Below are 23,025 nucleotides of genomic sequence, written 5' to 3' on the forward strand. Positions count from 1 at the left end.
AATGAATAAACAATGTCTTACCAATCTTTTGGGGTGGTTTAGCCACCTCCCACCAGATTTTGGACAAAAGTGGCTCCAGCGACCCTTTGATTTGTTTGTTTAAATATGACAAGGAATCCTTTCAAGGCACAGCACTTCGTGTACCAACCCTTGTTGAGTAAACCTTGGTCTCGTGCAAAGTGTACCTTAATGATACAAATATTGTTTTATAAAACACTTCATCTCCTTTTGTATTATGTTTTTCAAATTTTTTATATAGTAAAAACATAGAATTGCTAGCTCCACCACTAAAAGTAATCAACCAAAATTTTCATAATTTGATGTTATTTTTGCTTCACTTCAAATGGATTCATGATAAGGAACAGTATGGAGCCATTTTGGGCTCTATAATACAACCTCCAACTCAAGCCGCTTGGGGGACCTGCCATGAATTGGAGGTACCTGAATGAGGTCTTGTGCTACTATGCGTGCGTCAAAGATATCATACTTGGAACAATATAAAATAGAAAAATAAATAATAAAAAGATTAAATGGTAATTGGTCTAAAACCAGGCGAATGAATCACAAAATAGGCAAAATAAACCAACTCAATATTTATTAGTCATCTGTCCAAGAAAAATAAAATCATGAGTTTTGGCTAGTATGCCAATTCTTAGTGGAAAGTGTTTACATTATACAACAAAATGAATAAAGTTATACCCACCTCTCCATTTTCTTATCAAAGATGCAAGGTACGTATGTTGACATGAACATGTCAACAAGAAGAGGAAATTGCATCAATACGAACAAGGCGACAGGTACACTAGCCAAACAAATGACAGGAATGATTATCCATGAATATTGTTCCTGTAGCATAATGAAAAGAACAGTAGAAAAGGCTATCATCATGGCTGCAATGGAAAAGAAAAGAGTGGAAAGTCCTATGATCATCTTTCTTGGCAAGCATTCAAGGAAATCGTCTTCTGCATAGCGTGATGTTAGGATTCCCAAAAACATCACGACGGAAATGGTGGAGGAAAAGAGCGACAAGGCATCAAATATTATGAAGTACATGAACAATCTTTTATCTAAGAATATAGGGAAGCCAGTATCTTGATTGTTACCACCTGGAAAAGTAAAGGCTGCAGCAAACATAATAGTAACAATGAGAGCGCCTACCACTGTACAAGAAGTTGCTGTGCCCTTCATCCATTTTTCTCCTTCTTTCTTCAAGTCTATGTGGTTCTTCGTAAACAATTCCCTAGGAGTCAAACCATTATTGTTCGAATATTCCTTAAACCTGGGAACGACAATACTTTCCACCTCCTGCATGCATTGTTGATTTAACTCTTAAAGTCCAACGTTATTTGAAAACAAATAAAAAAATTATACTTCCTCAAAATTACACCTAAATTAAAATGTCCACCAAACTTTGAAGAGTTTCAATTGATCCCTCAAACTACCTAGCCATTTACATAGTCGCCTCCATTAGAATTTTTTATTGGAGAGATGTTACACATCAATTTCTTTTGTAAAATCTGTCATTCAATTTGTGAGACCCACATGTGGCTCCACACATTTAATGGTGAATTTGTCAATCTCCTATACAAAGATGGGTAACAAATGGAAACAAAAAGTTTTGTTTCCATTAAATTTGACGAAAAAATTAATACTCCCTTATCACATAAAAAATGATAATACACCCACATCACATAAAAAGTAAAAAAAAAAAAAAAAAACACTATGAAGCAAAACCCATGACCAGGTTGTGGGTCTCCATCTATGGCTAGTGAATTTTTTTAGTCGAAGAACATAATCGTAGTTTTAAAGAAATGATAGGGTTATAATGGACATTTTAATTACTTTCCATCGTATTTAATGGAAGAATCTAGGGCCCGTTTGGTTTTGCGGAATAGACTCCTAGAATGACTATTTTTATGGAATAGCTATTCTTTAATTTGGTAGGGACCTGTTGTTAAATCGTTGTGGGTTTCTAGCCACCCAAGTCACAGTAGAACCCAGCCACTCATTCATTCCTAATAATAATTATTTATTTTAATTTCTAATTTAATACTCATTTCATGTACAATTGCAACTTTTTAGAATTTGGGAGAACATTGCAATTTTGGTATAACACTTGACAGGGATAAATATGTCTTGAAAAAAGAAAAAAAAACTACTAATATATAAACTTAATACCCTATTGGTGAACAACAATAGTATAAAGACAAATAATTTAACATTAAGGTAGGAAGAGTAGATATTAACATTAAAGCTCAATACATAATACAACAAATTAAAAAAAGATGGGAATTATCAAGATAGAATGAATATCAAATATACCATCAATTAACCAAAGTCTTAAACTTATAGAAGGTTAAGTATCATTATCTCAAGAACTTGGAACTTTATTTACATTATTTATTATTTTGTTTTTTTGTTTGTGTTGTAAGCACTAAAGCATCTAGAATCCTATTCGGCATCTATACTCTTAATATTAGTCCAGAAAGATTTTTGTTTAATTTGGGTACTTTACATATCTCTGTAAATGATATAATCCCTAATAAGCCCCAATTGAACTAACCTTTGTCTTCAACCATTCATTTGTTGGGAAAATAACATCTCTCAAACCACTCATCAGACATATTGTCTAAGCAAGCCTTCAAAATGTTTAGAGCTTCATTAATAAGCTTGCCATCAAAATGGATCTTACTCCTAAACCGTTCCTCTTCCGCATTAAATTTTGAGAAATGCTAGAGCATCTACTGTGATCTTTCTTGAGTCCTTCTGTGCTGACTTAGTACCCATATTTTAATTAAAAAGAAAGTACATCTTGTAATCGATTTTCTCTCTATTCTTCTTTTCTTCTATGCCAAGTCAGCATAGAAGGACTGAAGAATGACCACAGTAGATGCTCTAGCATTTCTCGTAAGTTTTTGTTGATGATTGGGGAACACACAGGGTGGCTATCCAGACTTTATAGATACTCTCACTAACTATGTATGAGTCTCGATCACCTAAAGGTCAAATCATAGTCTTCCCAAAAATTTGAATTCCGTCATCTTTTCTTTGGCAAATCCACCTATATTTCTAGTGGGTTTAATGATTCCAATGGCTCTAGAAATCCCTCTTGCTTGTAGACTACTGATGAACCAAAATAACACTTCCATCAACCTACTCCCTACCCCATCATCGAAGTCCCGTATCAATCCGGAGGTGTGCACTGTTGAGTCCACTTGACCTACTTAGAAAACCCAAGTCAACCACTCAAACATACATCAAGCATGCTCGAGCCTCCCACCAAACCCACAAAAAGATGTGTCTAGTCTAGGCTTCTCCAACTTTCAACCAGTGTTTTTAGCTCACACCTTACCACCGCACGTCTCCCAAATCCTTGGTCAAGTGACAACTCTTTGTAGAACTCATTTTCTCTAAAATTAAGAGTCTTTGCAATTAGTAGATCTAATAAATGCATTCAAGGGATAGCTATTTGTAGAATGTATTTTCATGGTAGTCCAACTCAATGCATTCTAAATGCATCAACATGTTAAGTACAAGTCTCCACTTCAATGATTAAGACACATCATTACATGATAAAGAGTTAATGTGTTATTGTAATTATATATATTGCAAATAAAATGCCCAATTTTATTACTTGTTACAAGTTATAAGGACCTTGTGATTTAGATATTTTGTGCATTAAGTGTACTTAAAGCAGCTAAATCACATACAATATAACAGGAATCCAATTCATCTAATCTTGAATCACAATTACCCAAACAATATGAATATTTAAAATAAAATAAATTTTATTTAAAAAAATCAAATTCAATTTGGCTTTTAGGGTACTAATCAGCAGTGAAAGTATATGAGAAAAGTTTTAAATGAGAGAGATGACCTTAAACCATTGTAGTTCTCTTTGCATCTGCAAAGCCGCCCCTGGGATTCGATTAAGTAGAATCGAAGCTCCTGTCAATATGCCTGCCATATGTAACATGATATTGCCTTCCTCATTAACCCAAGTTGTCATATTTTTCTTGATAGCAAGCCCGTATATAAGGCTAAAGATTCTTGCTTGACGATGTAGGACAGCAAATGAAAATATAGATGTGTTGTCAACACGACGGCTCCACACAAGCTCTGGATTTGCTTTAACCAAACCAAAAATAAAATCAAAATTTCCTTTCTCGATAGAACGGAAGATGGCATCATAAACTTTACGTTTCCTCCTTTCCTCTGTATTTGAAATTGATACTTCTTTGCACATATGAACTAGAAGTTCGTGGGACTTGGCATCGACTAATTTGAATCCATATAAATCCTTGATTCCTTTATCAACAATTAAAACAATGCCAACTTAGCTAGATGAAACTATAACTTCTTTTTTTAAAAAAATAAAATAAAATAAAATAAAATTAGAGTACAAAGGCTCCACAAATTATTAATTAAGCGAGGTATGGTATTAATTGAATTGACGTACTATACCTGAGAAGTTAAGGAGATTCAAAACTAGCTCGTGGAATAGAGCTAGCACTGCAAAATAAAAATGAAATTCAGTCATTCATACACATTAGAAAATTATTACTAAAATAAAATTAATAAATAAAATGATGTGTTTTAAAAATATCACGGTTTAAAAACGTAAAAAAAAACAGTGTTTTCAAATTGCAACTAAGGGGTATGTTTTTAAAAACACTCAATTTTGATAGTTAAATTGTAATTTTCTGCGATTTTACCAAGCACTTAATTGGTTTTTAAAAATTATCTTTTTAAATCAAACATTTTAAAATTGTTATTTTTAATCTAATTTTTTTAAAACTGCAAATTCAAACAGACCCTATAATAAGAATTATTCTAACTATGGGGATATAATTTATCATCAGTCCCACTCAAGCAAAGTCTCTCATGTAGACCAGTACACGGGGAATAACTTTCGGCCAGTTCATGGAAATACTGGCACAAACCCACTGCACAAGGAATGACTACACACTACATGGAAAATAATTTCACTCCCATTATGCGGAAGATAATTGCCCATTATTCCAGATTGGAAGCAAAATCCTAAAAAATAAGGATTGAACGTTGGACATCTATACAGATAATAGTTGTAGAAAATAGTATAAAAGGTAGTGTAGCACCAATGACCACGTAAAAGGGGGCATTTGGTTTCCTCCTAAAAAATCTGTATTATTTCAAAAATATTCTCCAAACACCATGCTGACTTGAGCATCGAAGTGTCCCCAATAATCCTTAGATCATAAAAAGTTTATGTGATCAATTTATTAATTGATTGAACTGTTAATCAATGGTGTACTTAACTGAAGCCGGAGAAAATTAAGAACATGTACATCTTTCTTCTTGTTCTTCTTGTTTTATCTATTTATTTATTTATTTTTTTTATCTTGTTTGAATTCTACATCGAACACATCCTTCTATGTGGCTCTCATTGGAATATTTGTTTAGTCATTTCTAAGAATGTACCTTTCTGTCTGCGCTCTAAACTCCTTGGATGATCAGCGCCATTCAAGTGCCCATTTACACCATGCCCTTTCTTGAAACCTCGAGTTATGATTTAAAGAAGCTATGTCAATCTTTCCGGTATAGGATCATCTCCATTTCAAGTGAAATTGAGAGAGACTTGAAATGGAGAGGACTCGTTTCAAGGTCAAGATCTTCTTTCATAAATCTAAATGTGTATATGACACCATATAGTGAATATGTTTCACATCATTGAAATTTTTTAAATGATGTAGCATCATGTATACCGTTAGATGCAATAAAATAAAATTTTGACCATGAAATAGTTCATCTTTATTTCACTTGAAATGAAAAGGATCCTTGTCCATTCTTTCCTAACTCTTTGTTTATGTAATGAAATCTGTACTTTTAATTAAGAGAAAAACTCTCTCTACTTTAGAATTCTTGGGTACGTCGGCCTCTTTCATGGTACCTAACACAATCTTCTGTTGTGGTGTGCCTTGAATCAAGTAAAGTGGGGCCAGTTACTTGTACCTTTTAGTTTTTGGAGTGGCATGTGTTGGCTGACATAAATATCTCCAAGTCCTCCTAGGTGTAGGAGTTTAAGATTGACTTGGAAAAGGTTTTGTTGACCGACACTGTCATGCTATAAAATGACATGTTGGGGTAGAATCATTGTGTGCAAAATTTAGAGAAAGAAGAAGGTGAGAGCACCAAAAGAAAAAGAGTTTTTTTCCTTTTTTTTTTTTTTTTAATTATTATTCTCCTTTTGGGTAAAAGTGAGAATTGGGTATATTCAGGCTTTGAGTTTGAGTAGTTTTCTCGCCTTGTTACTCCCTTATACTCACCTTTTGATGGTGAATTTTTCCGGGTTGCCTCCGCTAGTGGACGTACCTCATATTAAGGAAACCACTTAAATTTTGGTGTCATGTGTGATTGATTTAATTTTGCTGTCTTTTAATTTTTCGCATCTCACAGGTCTTGGGTAATAGGATTAATTCCTAACATCTTCAAAACACACTTCATAATTATATAAACATTGTCACACCACTTATATGTAGCATCTATGTAAAATTGCCAAGGTCTCCCCAATTCCAAGAAATATCATCATTAGCAGTGACGTTATTAACGGCAACCCAAAAGTATTGCTGATATGTGCTTATCAGCGATGACTTCTGATAGTTGATTATTATTAATGTTTTCTTTGATGAAGGCAAGTCATGGTTTTATCATTTACGTAATTATCACAAGAGAAAATATGAAGTTGTCCAAAATACTATTCTAATTGTTACAAGCCAAATCTTAGGGAAAAAAAAGTTTAGGCCACAACATACCTGATCCGATGATTTTTATTTGATTGCTTCGACTTTTTTCTACGTCTTGAATGTTCAAACGAATTTCCTGAGTGGCACGAGCCGGTTGAATGTATATACCTTTCATCACAAAAGGCCAATGAATCTCGAGTAAGAAGTTCGGTAATATATAGTATTACTACATATCTCATATGAGCAATTTTCTTTTCAGCAACACAATAGATTAAATAAATAACTCTTCAATACCTTAAAAATTTGGCTTTATCATGTAGTGTGTTGTAGCACCGGATATATGGGTGCAAATGCGACCAGGAGCCCACTTAAATAAATGCTCTTTATATTTTTCTAAGACAAGATAAGCAAAGTAATACATTTTGGAGTGTTGGAGGCTATCTCTTCTTTTCTTTTCTTTTCTTATTTTCTTTCTTTTTCTTTTTTGGATTCATGATGTATATGCTAGCCCCCTTTGAGGAGAACCTTTTGGTTCTTGTCCGTGTGGCAAATAGTAGGTAGACAATCCGTGGTTTATGAGTTTTAAAGTATGTTACGTAAATTGAGAATTGTGATAAGATTTATGAATTTCATGATATGTTTGAAAATGACATGAGAAGTACATGATGTTAATTGATGCATAAATGTGTGAAAATATGGACACAATGATTTTATGTCACGAAAGCCCAAGGATGTATATGGAATGAAACGCTGAACTAAAGACCCTTAGGATGCATACCACTAGGTACCATGAAATAAGACCCTCATGCTGCGTACCCCTGGGCACTATGAAATGAAAGACCGTTATGTAGAATTTTATACTAGATGTACCTATATGCCTATGAGTTTGAATGGAACAGAACATATGTATATTGTTACGGCTAGATTGCATATTGTTAGTGTTTTGGCCTTATTCTATGTTTGGACAAAATCACTTATGTGTAAAAGATGCTGTAAACAGGGATTCCACTTTCAGAGTGATGTCAAGACCAGAAGAAATTCAAGTTCCCTGTCAGCCGTCCGGACGCTCATCTGTCTACTACTCCATTCATCCAAACGAAGGGTTATACAGTCCGGACATCAGACAGACCAGCTCCGTCCAGACGACATGCCTCTTCCGTCCGGACATTCCACTGTATCGAGAAGTTTCCTGTGCCAGCTTGCTCCGTCCGGACGTCTCAGCAGCAAGTCCGAACGCTCATCAGCACTCGATCAGTCACTGATTCTTTCCAAGTTCCAAGGAAGGGAAGATCAATCAACCGTCCGGACGATGTAGTATCCCGTCCGGACGAATGTCTCCATAAGGCAAGAATCGTAGTTTGAATTTGACCGTCCGAACGCAACACAACTGTGGTCCGAACGATGGTGCATCATATATGGCAACTGACGATTCAACTTTAACCATCTGGACGATTGCTCCTCATGGTCCGGACCCACGCACATCGTATATGGAAATTGTGTGCCGAAGTTTAGCCGTCCGGACACTCCTGCCCCCTGGTCCGGACGTGCGGAGGCCTGATATGAAAATTACTTGCAGCGGACGTGCGTCCGTCCGGACGATCGAGCCATTTCGTCCGGACGATGTTCTTATACAGGAAAGATTTCTCCGCGAAAATTCCAGAAATATCCTGTCGCATAGTTGTCCGTCTGGACGTCCATGGTCCTCCGTCCGGACGGCTCCTAGGCAAATTTTTCCTGACGTTCATTCTGACCCCCAAACTATAAATAGGGGTCCTTGGGCATTTAGACTGCAGGAATTCAGTGTGAATTCCTCTAGAGCTCAGAGACGTGATATCTCCTCTGAAGTTGTTCTTTCAAGTGTGTTGCACTACAAATTGAAGTCTATCTTAGAGGTCGGCTCTAAGATAAGGAGTTCCATTGAAGACCCCTTCAGGTAGGAGAACTTGGTTGGGAAGCGTTCGTGTTGGGTTACACGTCAGAGATCAAGGTACGACCACTGCATCAGTACATGTGAGTGTTACTATCTTGTATCTAGCTTAGTCTTCTGAATAGTGGAATTCCTAGGTTTGGCTACCCCGGAGTGATTTTTCTCTTAACTGAGTTTCCACTTCGTCAACAAAAATATCTGTGTCATTTACTTTCCGCTGTGCCTTTAATTTTTGTTGACACTTATGCACACACTCTATTTTTAAAAGTCATTTCTATTTTTCAATTGGTATCAGAGCTTGGTACACTCTGAGAAGATTAATTTCTTGAGTGTTGTTATATTTGACTTCTATTGTGATAAATATGTCTTAAACTCTTAACTTTGTTCCTGCCTTTGATGGCTCGAACTATGGCTATTGGAAAGCTCGGATGAGATTCTTTTTAAAATCTATTGACTATTGGAGTATTGTTGAATCTGGTTGGATTAAACCAGAGGATACAACCCTCGAGACAGCTGCTTTGAAAAACGCACGTCTTTCAAATGACAAAGCCCTCCATGCTCTATGCCAAGCACTTTCTCTGTCTAAATTCACCAAAATTTCAAATTGCGAATCAGCCAAAGAAGCATGGCAAATTTTGGAAACAACATATGAAGGGACTAAACTCGTGAAATCTGCCAAACTTCAAATGTTGATTTCAAAATTTGAAGAGATTAAGATGTTAGAGGAAGAGACATTTGGAGAGTTTTACTCCAAAATTAGTGACCTAAGAAACTCTATGGTGAGTCTTGGGAAACCTGTTTCGGATGTAAAACTCATCCGAAAAATTCTTAGATCTTTGCTTGAGCGTTTTAGGATTAAAGTAACAACTATTGAAGAAAGCAAAGATCTTGAAGAGATGAAGATTGAAGAGCTGGTAGGATCTCTTCAAACTTATGAGCTGTCCTTGCCCCCAGTCAAGACGTTGAAGACCATTGCTCTCAAGGCTTCCAAGAAGAAGATAGAAGCCTCCTTTGAAGAAGAATCTGAGGATGAAGAAAAAGCTGTGGCGATGCTGGATAAAAATTTCAGAAGACTGATGAAAGATGACCGGTTTAAGAAGAAGTTTTCTGAAAAAGCCAAGAAACCCCTCAGAGAAGCTGAACCAGAGGATCCCAGAGGACCCCGATGCTTTGAATGCTCAGGCTATGGGCATATCTGGGCCGATTGTAGGAATCTCAAGAAGGGCAAGGGAAATGCCTATAATGTGACTCTCAGTGATGAGTCCGAAGAAGATGCTCCAGAGTTTGACAAATTTCTGGCCTTTGTGGCCCCATATGTTGAAGAAGAAGACTCATACTACTCAGAGCATGGTGAGAATGAGGTAGAACTCAAGGAAGCATACAAAACTCTCTACAAGGAGTTCGAGAAGATGAGGGAAGGCCGAAAGCAGCACATTAATGATCTGAACAGTCTGCATACTGAAAAGAGTTCATTGCTGCTTAAGATACAGGAACTTGAAGAAAAGCTACTTGAGACACAGCTCCAACTAGAGAGAGTCACTGATGAGAAGTTGACTCGAATGCTGTCCATCCAGAAAAGCCCACATAACAAGACCGGTCTCGGGTATGTAGCTTCCTCTTCTGATATTCCTTCCTCCTTAAAAGCTGTGTTTGTGCCACCTACAGTTCCAGAGCTTCCTCCGGCTATTGAAGAGAAATAGAAGGAAAAGGTCACTGATGATGTTCCAGGCACTCAGCAGCCTCATTCCATCAGAAGACCTCCTATTTGTCATCACTGCAGTCTCAGTGGACATATACAGCCTCAATGCTCCCTCTTGAAAGCACAAAAAGCCAAGGTCAAGAAAGAAGTGCCTATACAAGCTCAATATGGCACTGTACCTACAGCTCAGTCTCAGACCCCTCGGCATCAGGCACCTTATCAAGCACCATGGGGACAAGCACCAAGACATCAGTTCCAAGCCCCTTGGACTCATGCTCCTCAGCGTCAACGGCCTCAACAATGGTTTGTACCAGCCAATCAGAGTGGTACTTACAAGAACAAACCCAGGCAATTGAGAAGGCCTCAAGAGCAGTACATTGGTGAGCCACCTGTCTGGATACAAAACATGATGAAGTGGATGATGCAATCTTGTCAGCAATCACCCACTGGAAGACAGACTTGGGCTAAGAAGGACAGTCACCCCAGGAAGGGGAACAGGCGCACCTAGTTGACTCGGGTGCTCATGCCTAGGATTCTGTTCCTAATCCTAAGGCATAGGTTTGATTGCTCTTTTGTTGGTTATATTGCAATCTAGGAACAAGTTATGTGTTGCCCCCTTATGTGGTGTCTTGAGAAAACCTTGCAAGTATTTTTGGGGAAGATAGAAAAAGCAGGTCGAGCGACTGTTTTTTCTGTAATGGCATCATTAAACACACACAGGTTTGATCTTACCATAGCATATGATGTCTTTTCCATTTGTGTGTTTTGTTTTAATAAAAATAAAAATAAAAATTGGGAGAATTTGAAGGATTTTATTTCTCTTGGCCTATTAGATATTGCATGCGTTCTTGCCTGATATCTCAATTCGGTTTGCATTAATTAAATAAGCCTAGATATAATTGAGAAGTTTTGACTATTCTAGCCAAGTGTTTTTCCTGCTTATGCAAAAATTAGGATAGCTTCTTTCCTCATGCGATGAAAAAGTGCACTATCTTGAGCTCCCCTCAAGGTACATTTTTCCTTCTCTAACTCTTTGCTTTTGGAAATTTTGGATTAGAGAAGAAGTCCTTGATAAGATGGTCAAATTGGCCACAGGCTAGTTGAACCTAGCACCTATAAATTCTGGCACTCCCTACAGTTTGCAATATCATGAGATTCAAGCAGTACTCCATAAAAAGTTATGTGCTGTAAATTTTTTTTAATCACTGCTTATGAGCTTAAAACTTCCTTACCCTTTATGAGCAAGTAAAAATTATGTGTGCTGTTTCTTAGGGGGAGTGTATCAGATGAGGGTGTCTAGGTCCTAGCAAGCTATAAGGCTTGACTTTTGACTGGTCTGTCTTTGATTTTCTATCAAGTCTAAAAAATCTAGTTGCATTTTGTCGTGTCTTGAAAAGTCTTACCTTGTGAGAAAGGAGGCTTCACACACACACATCCATTGCTTGAGTTGAGTTGCTTATTTTGATTTTTATATAATCAAGAAAAATTAATTGTGCTATTTGAAATCTAAACTTCTTGTTATATCTGTGTTCTATTTCTGAAATGCTACCTGATTATGTTATCAGTTGATTATGCATGCGTATTCTGACTTTGTCTTGAGAAAATTTAATCTGTGTAAATTTCTCTCAGTTTTTCTGGTGTTTCAGTGTGGAGCGTCCAGACGGTATTTCTAGGCATCCGGACGAGTAGGGTTCAGTCGTTCGGACGGTTCTCTTTTTGGATGTCCGGACCGAGCTGGAGCATTGTCGTCCGGACGATCCCTATTCTTCATTCGAACATGCACTGGCTTCATTGTCCGGATAGGTTCTTTATTTCGTCCGGACGCATGCGACCTGTCTGCTACTTTCCGAGGAAGAAAACGTCCGGACGTCTTCATTTCACAGTCCGGACGAGAACCCCACAGCGGCTATATATTGCCCAGATCGCCGCATTCTCCCTTACCCCACAAGATCTCCCTCTTTTTGGCTGCTTTAGAGTAAAGTCAGTGTTCCCTTTTTGATTTATTTGTAGTACCTTGTCTTTTTGCTCATTATATCACATTCCAGGTATGTATTTCTTTTACCTCTTTCTACAATTTTTTTTTTTTTTTTTGAATGTTGCTCTCTTGTGAATATTTGGGGCTTAGATCTATTATATGGGGATTTTTTTTGGGAAATTATTTGCTCTTATTTTTGCTAGTCCGGTAAACAGATGTTACTCTGCCAAAATTTCATTAACCTAACAAGAAATATTTTTTTTGGATTTTTTTTTTTTTGGAATATTCTTGTTGGTTTTCTTCATGCAGAATCATGTCTGACATCAGTTCGCAGCGCCGGTCCGTCAGAGGACAGAAGCAGAGATGAACGAGAGACATGTCAGGATCATGGATCGATCTGTCATTGCTGAACGGAAAGTGGTCCGTGCAGACATTATGGTGCCTCCACTGAATAGCATGTATGAGACCATCCAGCAATATCAATGGACGTATCTCTACACATGCGCCTGTGTTGTCTTCACCAGGCTTGTCCGACTTTTCTATGCCAACTTGGAGGTGACGCAGGATGATGAGCGAGGGACGGTCCTTCAGTCCAATGTCGATGGCCACATCATTACTGTTGATCCCCAGATCATCAGTCAAGTTATTGGGGTCCTTGTTCTAAATCTGCCTGCCAGCCCGTACAACGAGGTGGTGCTTCCTCCCTCCATGGACGAACTTCGAGAGTTCTTTCATATAGCTCCACAAGGTGAGGATCGTGCTACTTCCATCAAGATTGGCGCTCTAACCCCCGCGCATCGCATGCTAGCCAAAATAGTACAGCACAATCTGTGGCCAGTTACCAGGCGTAGTGATTTGATACTGAAGAAGGCCCAGTTTGTCTATGCTATTCACCTCCACCTACCGTTCTGTCTCTGCAAGCATATTTTGGGGGTCATGCTAGAGGCTCGTGATGAAAATAATGCTAGACTACCTTTTGGCTGCCTCCTCTCTCAGATCATCTTTTAGTCTGGTATCAATGTCAATGGAGAGCCTAAAATGAAGTTGCAGCAGCCTCTTAGCAAACAGACTTTGATGAAGTCTAATGTACAACTGTAGCGAGAGGACTCTGATGAGGATATGTCTGCTGCCATGCCAGTTGCTTTTCCAGACGTGGCTTCCTTCTCTCACACAGTTCGGTCGTCTGAGCCAGAGTTCAATGTTTCTCACATCATGGAGGCTCTTGCTGCTCTTCAAGGGGGGATGAGCAACATGCAGGTGTCGATGTCCACCATGCAGCAGTCAATGTCCTCGATGCAGTTTGAGATGAGGTCCATCGGCAAGAGGGTGGAGCAAACCCATCTAGACCTTCAGGAGTGCTTGAAGTACCATCATCCTAGCAGCAGTGATGATGAGGACGCTGGAGATGGGACTTTACCTTTGCCTGAGGATGCTTGATTCCCTCATGGTGTCTCTTTATGTTTTGTTCTGTTGTTTTTATCTTTTTGTTATTTTGAGACAGTTTGGTATTTATTATAACTTTTGAATATTTATTACTCTGTTTCCTGGATCCTTCTAAGATCGTTAGGGGGAGTAATTTTTATTTCTGTTGGGTGTTTTTATTACTCTATTTACCCTTTGTCCTTTTGTGACAAAAAAGGGGGAGTAATTTTTATTTTTGGACCGGGAATGTATTTCCAAACCGGTCAAGTGATTTTTGTCCCAGAATGGCCAAAGGGGGAGTTTGTTAGTGTTTTGGCCTTATTCTGTGTTTGGACAAAATCACTTATGTGTAAAAGATGCTGTAAACAGGGATTCCACTTTCAGAGATGATGTCAAGACCAGCAGAAATTCAAGTTCCCTGTCAGCCGTCCGGACGATGTGTCATCCCATCCGGACGCTCATCGGTCTACTACTCCATTCGTTCGAACGAAGTGTTATACCGTCCGGACATCAGACAGACCAGCTCCGTCCGGACGACATGCCTCTTCCGTCTGGACATTCCACTTTATCAAGAAGTTTCCTATGCCAGCTTGCTCCGTCCGGACGTCTCAGCAGCAAGTCCGGACGCTCATCAGCACTCGATCAGTCACTGATTCTTTCCAAGTTCCAAGGAAGGGAAGATCAATCAACCGTCCGGACGATGTGGTATCCCGTCCGGACGAATGTCTCCATAAGGCAAGAATCACAGTTTGAATTTGACCGTCCGAACGCCTGACAGCTATGGTCCGGACGATGGTGCATCGTATATGGCAACTGACGATTCGACTTCAACTGTCCGGACGATTGCTCTTCGTGGTCCAGACGCACGCACATCGTATATGGAAATTGTGTGCTGAAGTTTAGCCGTCCAGACGCTCCTGCCCCCTGGTCCGGAAGTGCGGAAGCCTGAAATAGAAATTACTTGCAGCGGACGTGCATCCGTCCGGATGATCGAGCCATCCCGTCCAGACAATGTTCTTATACAGGAAAGATTTCTCCGCGGAAATTTCGGAAATATCCTGTCGCATAGTTGTCCGTCCTGACGTCCATGGTCCTCCGTCCAGACGGCTCCTAGGCAAATTTTGCCTGACGCTCATTCTGATCCCCAGACTATAAATAAGGGTCCTTAGGCACTTAAAGCTGCTAGAATTCGGTGCGAATTCCTCTAAAGCTCAGAGGCGTGATATCTCCTCTGAAGTCGTTCTTTCAAGTGTGCTGCGCTACAAATTGAAGTCTATCTTAGAGGTCGGCTCTAAGATAAAGAGTTCCATTGAAGACCCCTTCAGGTAGGAGAACCTGGTTGGGAAGTGTTCGTATTGGGTTACACGTCAGAGATCAAGGTACGACCACTGCATCAGTACATGTGAGTGTTACTATCTTGTATCTAGCTTAGTCTTCTGAATAGTGGAATTCCTGGGTTTGGCTGCCCTGGAGTGGTTTTTCTCTTAACTGAGTTTCCACTCGTTAACAAAAATATCTGTGTCATTTACTTTCCGTTGTGCCTTTAATTTTTGTTAACACTTATGCACACACTCTATTTTTAGAAGTCATTTCTATTTTTCACATATGATGATTTATATGTGATGTTATGCTTAGATGTACACGTATGCTTGTATTTCTTGAAAGTTTGAAAGGCTTGTACACGAGTATAGCTTAGCTATTTGCTTAGATGTATTCATATGCTTGTATGAAAGCTTGTATATGATTATAGCTGAGCCACATGATATATATATGATTTTATAGGGTTATAAGATGCTAGTGTTTACCTTATCAGCTACGAAACGTTATAAGAAGAGAAGTGGTTTACTAGGAGTAGCTGTTATTGCAAACATATGGTAGAAGTACAAAATGTTGGCTCATTGGAAAACTTTATTAGTTTTGTACTATTGAGACTGTGGACTCATTATTTCACCTATGCAAATGTTGCAACCATCACGATCGTGTAGATGCTGATGTTATGGTTGTTGGTACTGCATAAGTCGATGAGGACCCTGTTGCTTTATATTTGGGATATTACGACTGAGGCTTATTGCATCGGTCGTTTGTGTCAGACTTGTGGATAGTCATTTTTGTGAATATTTTATATATATGGCCATGTGTTACATGTTATACCCTTTTTGTATAGCCATACTTTTGTTATTTAATTAATACATTATTAAGCTTTAATTACATAAATAATCAAATTGATCTGATGTTATAATTAATACTGTTAATTAATGGTATTAGTTTCAGTTGTAATGGCGAGTTCTCTCTTAATTTTAGTTGTATGTATGTATGAAAATATGAAATTATTAGAATATTTGAATTTATACTTGTGAGTTAATTTTATTTATGTAGTTTTGTCTTTTTTAATGCATGAATGTTCATATTACAATTGATAGGAATCACTTGCTAAAGGATTAGGTAGCATACTCCTTCATTTGGAAAAGAAAAAGAAGAAGATCTGATTCGGCAAATCCATTATTGGATAATGTTATATTTAATCTTTACAAAAATTATATACAACCTAGCCAACTGTTTGCATGACCAAAAAAATATTAATGAGAAGCAATAAGAGAAGAGAAAAGAGATTGGTACTTACAGTATTTGTAGATCCATCGTTTCCAAAACACGAGCTCAACTCTACTCGGGAATGCATTAGGCATATCGGCCAAAGCGTACAAAGGGGACTGACCGGCTTTGCTTGGAGCAAGAGCCAAATGTGGACACTTCCGAATTAAATCCAAAGCAATATCTGTTGGATCAAAAAGCGAATTATATTACAACAATTTTAAATCATCCGAAATAACGATCGATGGATTGTTAGACTTAGGGCATTTTCAACAATAAAAGTTATAATAGCTATTGAAAAAGTACAACTCTTTACTTTAGTTACTACTTTTTCTATATTTTCTCCAACAAAATCTCTATTCTACTATCTACTTTCATTCAAATATTATTTTCATTCTTTTTTTATTATTTTTTTCCCCTCATCTTCTGCTGGATGTCGACGAAAAACCCCACCATAAACTCGTCGGAGATGATCACCCAGCCCGGAAAACACCACAAAGTCACTGAAAAACCCCATAGAATTGCTGGAAATCACAAAAACTACCGTTAAACACCACAAACCCACTGGAAACTCGCCAAAGACGATCACCCAGCGCCGAAAAAAACCTCAAAGTCCTTGGAAAGTCACGAAACACATCGGTAATGGCTAGACTTCGCTGGAAAGCACCACAGAATTGCTGGAAGGACCACCACACACCTCAGGACGCCACAGAAGACCACCGAGCACCACTACCTTGCGTTGCCGTCGTTCAGAGAGGGACGGAGAGGGAGAGATGGAGAGAGCGAAAATATTAATAAAAAAGGTTTTAACTGATGAATAGTGAATAGGCAACATTGCCTATTCACTGTTCATGTGTTAGGAAAAAATTCTAAACTAGCTATTCTGCTGGAGAAGAAAAAATGCTAATAATAGTCAAATTTTACTATTTTGGCTAAAGTAACATGTCTGTTGGACATGCTCTTAGGTTATTACCTAAACTTCGGTTATATATAGCCCAGGTACAAAGTGTAGCGCCGTTGCCGGCTTTTTCTTGCATTAGATCTTCCAGTGGAGTGAGAGAATAGAGATATCTGGCCAACTCTGTATGCCCAATGAAAATAGCCTGATTAGCTGGAATATCTAAATCTGAACTTTTAATGCTGACCAAGTTTTTGTTCTTTCCAACCATGCATGCAGTCATCCTATAATTTCCTGCACAAATTGCAGGAACCAGAGCTGTGTCACCATGGGTATCTTTTACTACCAAGTCTTCCTCCGACATTACATCCATTAACTTCTCCACTATACGCTCATGCCCAGCTCTAACAGCAAGATGAAGACCCGTCTCGCCTAAATTTGTGATTTTTGCACTCCTTGCATCGGGTTGGCGCTCAAGGAACTCCTCTGCAGCATTCCAATTACCAGTTTTCAGAGCCTCTCTTAAGGCCTCATACTGAACATAGTCAACGTTCCCATTTTCCCCGCTACCTGCAAATTGAAGTTTTTGAGGGCACTCTAACGTCAACATGGCAACTATATATATATATATGGGATGTTCTTTTCTTTGGATTTTAAATTTCAGAATTAACTCAATATGTAAAGGTCGGTAGAATTAGTACCGACAAAAAGCGTATCACTTGCCTAAAACTTCTTTATAACATAGGAAACTTGGAAGGAAAAATCTTATTAAAAAGCAACATTTTATTAAATTAATTCATATCTCCCTCTCGTGTGTTTTCGTGTATGTATATATGCACCATCGACAATTTACTGGATTTTTTACGTAGTTATCATAGCACAGTAAATGATGGTTAAATTGAAAAATCACGTATGGACTTGTTAGGAACAAGTCCCACTCAAAATCGGGATCAAAACCCTACTCCAAGTCAAATTGGGGTTGTTAGAATATATTCTGAATATATTATAACATTTAACATATTTGTCTGATTTACTGTATTTGATTTAATCTGTATATTAATTATTACCGACAAAAAGTGTATCACCTGCCTAAAACTTCTTTTATAACATAGGAAACTTGGAAGAATGGGGTCATCCTCGGAGATACAGAGGAAACCCTAAGAAAAAACAAGAAGGCATTTAGCCACCCCGGAGATAGGGAAAAAATCCTAAGGCAAATCCAAAGAGACAACCTTGTAGAGAAAACTCTAAGGCAAATCTAGGGAGAAAAACCTGCAAAGAAAACAAGGAAATGAGACAACCCTTGTTTCAAGTAACTCTCGCTTTTCCAGTAAGCCTTGCTTTTTCGGTAACCCTTGGTTTTCAAGTTATAGGGAGAAAACCCTAAGAAAAAAAGAGAAGGCATAAGGGGTTGGATTTAACCTTTGGGTTTGCATGTTTCGAGTTTTCAGAAACTACAAAGGTATCACACATTTTTGAAAGATATTCTCAACAAAAATTACTAAGGAGCATCACCCCCAGAATCTGAAGGCAGAGGGATAGGTCGATATTCACCAGGATAGAAAGACATGTCTCGGGTGTGATCACACACTCGGTATCCCCAAGAAGTGAAGCAGTTGAGCCCGAGACTTTTAAGGGTCTGGAGCTAAAGATTGTTCAAACCTCGGTAGAAGTAAATGCTCTAATTTTCTGAGGCACAAAATTCCCATTATCTGAAAAGGTCTTGGATAAGGGAATTGGGGGTAACTATTGAGAATAAATCTCACTTAAAATCAAGATTAGAACCTTACTTCAAGTCGAATTGAGGGGGTATGAGTGACAATTTGGGTCTAATTAAGTCTCCTTGAAGAATCTTGTCAACAATTCTACATGTTGAATGAGAATAGGACTCACAAGCCAAATCAAATTCCATGGTATAAATGACAATTGATTCCACCACTTTGCATATAAATAGGCCATACCTCATGTATAAATGACAAATTGATTATTTTATGCATTGAACATACAATGATTATGGGAGCATGAAGAGTACCAAAGAACATGTAGTTCACACCGTACTGGAAACTGTTCTAACAAGACTAATTTTGGTTACATAGTTTACTATACCCTATAATAAAACGAATAAGAATTGATTGAACTAATGATTTTCCAAAATAATAAAATCGACCAATTGAACTAGAATAAATAACTCCTTTTCCCTCTCCCCCGTTTGGAAAAGAAAAGAAAAATACTAGATTAAATAACAGAAGTGGAAAAGAATAAGTAATAGTCATTGTGAACCAAAACTTTGAAAGATAAAAGGAACTATCATTAGGTGACAAGACCTTCTTTAATAAGATATTTATACTTTTTAAATTTATGTGAGGGAAGGACTAGCTCATAGCCACCACTATTTTATTTTTTTAATTATATTTTTTATTTAACTAAGTTTCATCAACTTAGTTATCTAACATTGCACTCTACCAAACTACCAACTCAACCAAAATAGAGCATTCAACTACCAAACACAACCATTTTTCCCCCTTCCGTCAGTTAGAGGGTTAAAACAAACGGTCAATGGGTCATATGACCGTCACGTGCCGTTTTACATGGGGGCATGTTGGAAGATGGTGGTAGTTCATGGGGGAAAATAGGAAGAAAATGAGGGTAAAACAGCATGTGACGGTCACGTGACCCATTGACCGTTTGTTTTAACCCCTTTGACTGACGGAATGAGAGAAAAGGTTTGTCTTTGGTAGTTGAATGCTCTATTTTGGTCGAGTTGGTAGTTTGTGGGGACTTTACGCAAAAGTTGGTAGTTCATGGGGGGAAAAGGTAATTACCCCAAGGTAAAATTTAAAATTTTAATTATCATAATTGAAATTTTGATGATAGAATTGAAATCACAAGATAATATGCCGACTATTTTGAGCATTTGCACGGTTGAGTGAGAGGGAGGGGAGACCTGAGTCAGCATCTGTGGGCACGACATATTTTTTCGCCAATGTATCCCAAGCGATTTTTGCAGAACTAATCTGTATAATCTTAGAAATTGTGTCCGGTCCGCATGAAATTTGGATTACATGTAAGGCTGTGGAATTCTTCATACTCCAAGCCTTAAAAGCAGCCTCATCATCTTCAAGACTTGGAGCTTCCGTGGTTGCTTCAATTACATCCCAAAGATCGTGGGCCATCAAATAGGTTTTAACCCGAACTGTCCAAGCCACATAATTATCTTTCTCAAGAACTTGAAGAATAACTGCACACAAAAGCAACGTTTGTTTGACCATGTATGTGCATTTACCAAATTAGGAGAGAGAGAGAGAAAGAAAGAAAGACCTGCCAAAGTATTCCATGCAATTTTAGCAGAATTAATCTCTATAATCATAGCCAATGCGTACTGTCCACATGAAACCTTGAGCATATGTAAAGCCGTGGAATTCTTCTCACTCCAAGCGTTGAAAACCGCTTCACCATCTTCTTGCTTAGGAGGTTCAGTGGTTGCTTCAATTGTATCCCAGAGATCATGAGCCATCAAATAGGTTTTTACTTGAACACTCCAAGCCATGTAATTATCTTTGTCAAGAACTTGAAGAACAGGTGCACTCAAGCCACCCTTTATTTCCATGTTTAATCTATGAGTATATCCAAATAGGGTTAAGAACATAAATTAAAGACAATAAAAGTAATAATAGGAATTCCTTGATGGATTTTCCTACTCTTCTTGCAAACCATTAACTGACGTTTAATCATTTGGTAATTCTTATTTTTTTTCCTAATTAATAAAATATTTGTTGGGAAAAACCAACAACCGAGATACACAGTTACTCAAGATATCTGTATGCATGGGCAAAAGAGGAAAAAAAGAAATGTCAGCTGCTTCTCAATGACCGAAATAAAGGGGTTTACAAATAAACAAAGAGTTTTTCTATTCGATAACTAAATCAAATGAAGAGCACAAGGTTCACAAGAATGCAAACTGGAATTAGAGGCCCTGCTTGTGAGCAGTAGTAGCATTGTCCTGTTTCTTCTCATTTCAAATTGTTTGATGCAATGGAGTTATGATTCCATAACAATATTATTAGGTCCAAAAGCGCTTACTATTTTCTATAAGTAACTTAATCATTCTTCCTTAGTGAAAAAAATTTATGTTATATATATTTGAATGACGTACTTCAGGATATACGTATGTACAGAATAATGCTATATACTATATTTTGATCATATAATACCGATGTGATAGTTTTAACCAACTCTTAATTAGTCCTAATATTGTTTTTAAAAAAATAAATCTTAAGGTCTATTTGGATTGCCACATCATCATTGTGAGATAGTTATGGATAAAATTGTAGTATATAGCATTAATACTTATAGATAAGAATTATATTTTTGAAAATTCTAGTGTTGATTTCCTTTAGTTTGGAAAAATTTTCATAGAATTTGCTTGGGGTATTACTTTCTACGATTTGGTTTAAAATCGTACTCTCAAACACGTTCTTAGTCTATAACAGGAACTAAGGTTTGCGAATATTTGCGTTACCCCGAGCACCTTCCAGCCTTTTTAATTTTTATTTTTTCCCAAGCGACGCCCCTTGCAGTAAATAATCTATGGTGGCATGGTGTTGTGGTGCCATGCATGCATGTTGAAAATTCCCTAAGCATAGGTGGACCCACCTCTATTTTTGGCATGTATTAAAAAGTCCTTTTTTATATAGAAGTGCTATACAAACAAAGAAATTCATAAAAAGGTGTACATAATTTTCATACAATATAATTAAGGATTCTTTTTTATGAAAATATGTTCGCCAAACAGCTGCATGATTCATGTGCATTACCATGTAGATCACGAGGTCTTCCTATTTTGTTTTATTAATAATTTTGAAATATATGTGTTGTAGAAGGCAACAATATTATTGATGTAGGAATTTAGTAATGATTTTCCTAAATTCGTGCACTGCATGTGTCAAAATTTATTAAATTTGAAGGCATACTTAATTAGGAAGTAATACTTATTACATAAAACATTTAAATTATTATCTTCATGCATATGTTAAAGATCATGACAACCTCCTCAAGAAAAAACCATTTAAAGCATATGTTAAGATGCTTTTATACCTCCAACTTGAAGCGGCAATTTTGGCATCACTTTTTGTTTTTTCTTTTTTTCTTTTACCTCTAAAGCAATTTAAGCCATTCGTTACACTTATTCTCCTTTTTCTTTCATCTGTTGAATAATAAATTTAATTTTAATAACATTTATTTCAATATTTTATTATTCTCATATTTTATTAAGTAACTTAAGAAGGTTGTGTCTTTTGAGTTTTCAAGAGTTATTTTATATAGGAGTTATATGGGAGTTATATGAGATGTAAATGAATGAAGTTAATGTAAAAAAGGTAAAATGAGACAAAAGAAAAAAAAAATGCAAAAAAGATAGAAGGATCAATTGTATTCTATAAATACCCATGTAAGCAAGTTAACTTTAATCAAGTTGAATAAAAGAATACAAAGTTCTCTATCAATTTAGTGTTTCTTTTCCTTTTCCATTCTCTCTCTTAGTGTGTGTTGTTTTTTTTCAATTTTCAACAAATTGGTATCAGAGCACAATTTATTGATCCTATAGAAATGACCAATTCAAACTTTCCATTTCAATTCCATCACCTTTCCAAACATAATTTTGATAATTGGTGCATTCGTATGGAGGCATTGCTTAGATTGCAAGATACTTCGGAGATTGTAGAAAAAGGCTATGATGAGCCTAGTGAAAAAACTACTTTGAGTCCTAATCAAAGAGAGGTGTTACAAAAACTTCGA

General features: G+C 37.3%; 1 protein-coding gene across 4 annotated transcripts in view; it reads right to left on the minus strand.

Moving 5' to 3' along the window:
* Window positions 1–569: 569 nt before the first annotated feature.
* LOC133879892 (uncharacterized) overlaps window positions 570–23,025 on the minus strand; it is a 40,334-nt gene continuing 17,878 nt past the window's right edge. The window contains exons 2-11 of one of the 4 annotated variants that reach the window (XM_062318702.1): window positions 20,551–20,846; window positions 20,177–20,470; window positions 17,308–17,802; window positions 16,366–16,518; window positions 6,792–6,890; window positions 5,461–5,538; window positions 4,465–4,512; window positions 3,878–4,308; window positions 1,159–1,305; window positions 570–846 (exon numbers count right to left, since the gene is read on the minus strand). In XM_062318702.1, coding sequence (XP_062174686.1) covers window positions 694–846; window positions 1,159–1,305; window positions 3,878–4,308; window positions 4,465–4,512; window positions 5,461–5,538; window positions 6,792–6,890; window positions 16,366–16,518; window positions 17,308–17,802; window positions 20,177–20,470; window positions 20,551–20,839 — 2,187 coding nt within the window. In that variant the 5' untranslated portion in view covers window positions 20,840–20,846 and the 3' untranslated portion in view covers window positions 570–693. Of the gene's footprint in view, window positions 1,306–3,877; window positions 4,309–4,464; window positions 4,513–5,460; window positions 5,539–6,791; window positions 6,891–16,365; window positions 16,519–17,307; window positions 17,803–20,176; window positions 20,471–20,550; window positions 20,847–23,025 lie in introns of all 4 variants that reach the window. The other 3 variants (XM_062318700.1, XM_062318703.1, XM_062318701.1) reach the window with 3 other exon arrangements.

The sequence above is a fragment of the Alnus glutinosa genome, chromosome 10, assembly GCF_958979055.1.
Source record: "Alnus glutinosa chromosome 10, dhAlnGlut1.1, whole genome shotgun sequence".
NCBI classification, from domain to species: Eukaryota; Viridiplantae; Streptophyta; class Magnoliopsida; order Fagales; family Betulaceae; genus Alnus; species Alnus glutinosa.